The sequence below is a fragment of the Gracilinanus agilis genome, chromosome 1 (assembly GCF_016433145.1).
Source record: "Gracilinanus agilis isolate LMUSP501 chromosome 1, AgileGrace, whole genome shotgun sequence".
NCBI classification, from domain to species: Eukaryota; Metazoa; Chordata; class Mammalia; order Didelphimorphia; family Didelphidae; genus Gracilinanus; species Gracilinanus agilis.
In genome coordinates this window covers 101,140,600-101,144,224 of record NC_058130.1, presented here as the reverse complement: position 1 = coordinate 101,144,224, position 3,625 = coordinate 101,140,600, and the positions used below count along the sequence as shown (strand labels likewise).

The 3,625-nt window shown below is 48.8% G+C and overlaps 1 protein-coding gene across 1 annotated transcript; it reads left to right on the top strand.

Moving 5' to 3' along the window:
• Positions 1 to 1,821: 1,821 nt before the first annotated feature.
• Positions 1,822 to 3,372, top strand: PGAP4 (post-GPI attachment to proteins GalNAc transferase 4). Its single transcript, XM_044657011.1, has one exon. It carries the CDS (start codon positions 1,911 to 1,913, stop codon positions 3,081 to 3,083), a length of 1,173 nt encoding a protein of 390 aa, XP_044512946.1. The 5' UTR covers positions 1,822 to 1,910; the 3' UTR covers positions 3,084 to 3,372.
• Positions 3,373 to 3,625: the final 253 nt, after the last annotated feature.

Sequence of the window (3,625 nt, the reverse complement as noted above, 5' to 3'; positions counted from 1 at the left end):
AATCCACTGAGCCACCCAGCTGCCCGCAATAAATTAACATGAGCAAATAATCATAATAATAAATGTAATTATAATAATACATACCTAGCATTTAAAGATAGCAAAATGCTCTGCATAGATTATCATTGTGTGCTCCCTTCAGGCCCTGCCAGGACCCCCTTGATGCCCTCCTTGACTTCTCATTGACACTTTCCCCACAGAGCCAGCCTGTTGACCAGTCTGGTCATTTCTACATTCGCAACATCTCTTGTATACATTCCCTTCTCTCAAATGGCCACTACCTGGTGAAGGTCCCCATCCCCTCCCTTTGGTCTGTTATAGTCATTTCATTGGTCTCCCTACTCCAAGCCATCCTCATGATTTTCCTCAAATTCAGGCTTTACTCCATTGTTCTCAGTAAATTTTAGTCTCTCCAGGATGGTATATAGGGTGCTCTGTTTGGCATTCATTGCCTTTTGCAACCTGACTCCTTACTCTCTTTCCGGTCTCCTTCCACTTAACTCCCTTCCGTATACACTATGATCCAGAAGCAGTGGCATTCTCGCCGTTCATTGCATATGATACTCCTAAGCACTCACGATGCGTCCTCCCCTCCTGCCTTCCTCCCAGACTCCTCTTAGCTCTCCCCTTCTGCGAGAGACCCTTCTCGGCCCCTTCCTCTGAAATTACCTTCTGTTTAACTTGACTAGGAGAGCTGGTTGGCATGTTTTCTCCCTCATTAGAATAGGAAGCTCTTTCCGGACAGGGGCTGTCTTTCTGCATTTCTTAGTCCCTGGTGGTTGGCACAGTTCCCGGTGCTTGCTAAAACCCTTCACCAATAGACTTGTTGGCTGATTTCATGGAATTTACAATCTAGCAATACTGTAAGTTTATACCTAACATATAAACAGATTAATTCCAATTAGACTAGAAGTATAAGTATTATATAAGAGAAGGCCAAAAAACATGTTTTGTTGGGTGTGAGGCAGGAAGGGTTGTTTTCAGCTGTAAGGCTCAAAAATGCAGAAGGCTCTTAGCTGACTTTTTTGAAGAAAGGATTAAATTTCAACAGATGGAGATGGGGGTGGCGAATAAAGAGCATTTTGCAAAGTTTATCATATGTACTACACACTTAGTACTTAACAAGGATCTAAATCATTGATTGAAATTGTCATCCCCAATTCAAATACAGTAAGTAAAAGAAAAAGGCTAAGAAAATCAAACTTCCTTTCAGAAGGAAGCATGGTCCCTGCCCCTTCCAAGAACACATAGGACTCTCCCCTATCGGGATTAAAAACTTGGACCTGAATGGGGGTTACCCCCTCCTCCTTAAGTGAGAAATCAGACTGCCTTGAATGAAAGCTCTTCCTCAGTTTCCTCAGTCCATATGACTACTACAACCTTAATGATAGATTTTTTTTCTATTCTGTAAAATTTTAGCAGATACCGATGTTGATTAAAGAAATACTATGTTGGTGCTTATGGTCTTATTTTTCATTTTTGTTAAAATTCTAACACTAGCATCAGAGTTTTTTTTATCTGGATGAACATTTTTCCTACTAAAGTCAACCTGGCTTCTCCCCTCCTCCCCTTCTCCCCACTTTGCTGTTTGGCAAAGTTGAATTATTCTCCTATAGTAACTTACTCCCAATTTAATCATCAACTCACTTAAGGGATACTAAAGAGTACTATACCAAAGAGTAGTCCTCACCCAAGTCCAAATTTGAGCCTAAATTCCCTTCCTTGTTTTCATAGTAGGTCCCGAGTTCAGGCCACCCTTTTTTTAACGACCTGTTATTTTCTGACCTTTTTCAGCCCCTGTCTACCCTTTTCTTCTTTAGGTGTTATTGGGGAGGATGCTGAGAATGACTTCTTTTTTATGATCCGATGCTTCACAGGACGGATCCAGAAGGGCTCCTTCTGCCACCATCATGCTCTTGTGTAAGCTGCGGCTGCTTTCCAGTCCCGCTTGCCATTTTGCATTCTTGATTGTGGTGACGTTCGGGGTTCTGGCCCCTCTGACCTGCCACCACCTCCTGCACTCCTACTTCTACGTGCGCCGCTGGCACCTGAACCCCATGAGCGAGGAGTTCCTGGCGCGGAGCCTGAAGGAGGGAGAGGCCGCCCTGCAGTACTTTAAGAAGCTGCGGGCCCTCAACGTCACGCAGCCCCAGGGCCGTGCCGAGCCGCCGTGGCTCCTCATCACCGTCATCACGGTGTACCGCAAGCCCGAGTTCCACTACGTCTTACAAGTGGTATCGCAGTTCCATCGCCTCCTGCAGCGGTGCGGCCCGCCGTGCCAGCGTTTCCAGCTCCTCCTGTGCGACGTGGACGACCGGAGCTTCCAGCACGCCGACGCCAAGATGCTGGCCGACTTCATCCCCGTGACCAGGCGCTTCTCCGATAGCCAGCGGGCAAACGTCAGCGAGGATGAAGACAGGAACTTGTTTGAGAAGGAGAAGCAGGACTACGTGTACTGCCTGGAGAAGTCCCTGCAGAACTACCACCCGGAGTACATCCTCATGGTGGAGGACGATGCCGTGCCCGAAGCGGAGATCTTTCAGGTCCTGCGGCACGTCCTGGAAATGCGGCAGCCGCGGCTCAGAAACGCGCTCTACCTGAAGCTCTACCACCCCGAGAGGCTCCAGCACTACTTCAACCCCGAGCCCATGCGCATCCTCGAGTGGTTCGGCGTGGGGATGCTCCTGGGGCCCCTGCTCGGCTGGGCCTACGCCAAGGCGGTGCGCCTCCCCGGCCCCAGCCTGCGCATCGTCCTCTTCTTCTCCTTGTACAGCATGGGGCTGGCGGAGCTGGTGGGCCGCCACTACCTGCTGGAGCTCCGGAGGCTCACCCCTGCCCTCTCCAACGTGGTGCCCACCACGGAGTGCTGTACGCCCGCCATGCTGTTCCCCGGCCCCTCCGCCCAGCGCACAGTGAGCTACCTCCGCGAGGTGTCCTGCCTCTGGGGCTTTGCCAAGGACATGGCGCTCTACTCCTTTCTGCAGAAAAAGAACGAGAGGGCCTACGTGGTGGAGCCCAACCTCGTGAGGCACATCGGCATGTTCTCCAGCCTCCGAAATACCTATAAGCCCAAACTGTTATAATGCTGAGAAAAGCCTTGGCCTGCGCCACTTCTTAGGGACGGCCATGCTTAGCCCTGCATTTTGGATTCTTTTTTGTTTGTTTAACCTGGGGCTTAGCGGTGAAGTGCCTTAAAACTCCTAACATGCTGACCAGGGGCCAGCAGGATGCCATGTGGATCCCGAGATTCTTCTGTAGCTTACCTAGAGATGTCTTACGGATTCTGGGTATTTTGACTTTAACACACACATGCACACTTTCTGTGAAAAGGAGGGAATAAACGAGATTAAAATTGGTATGCTTCTGAGAAAACTTTCAGTGAAATAATAGCTCACCTCTTTTTTTTTTTTTTTTTGGCTTTTTTTGTTTTTTTAAGTCTTATCTTCCATCTTAGAATCAATACTGTGTATTGGTTCTAAGGCAGAAAAGTGGTAAGGCGTAGGCAGTGGGGGTTAAGTGACTTGCCCAGGGTCACACTGCTAAGAAGTATCTGAATCCATATTTGAACCCAGGCCCTCAAGGCTGACTCTCAATCCACTGAGCCACCTTGCTGGCTCCTGGGCTG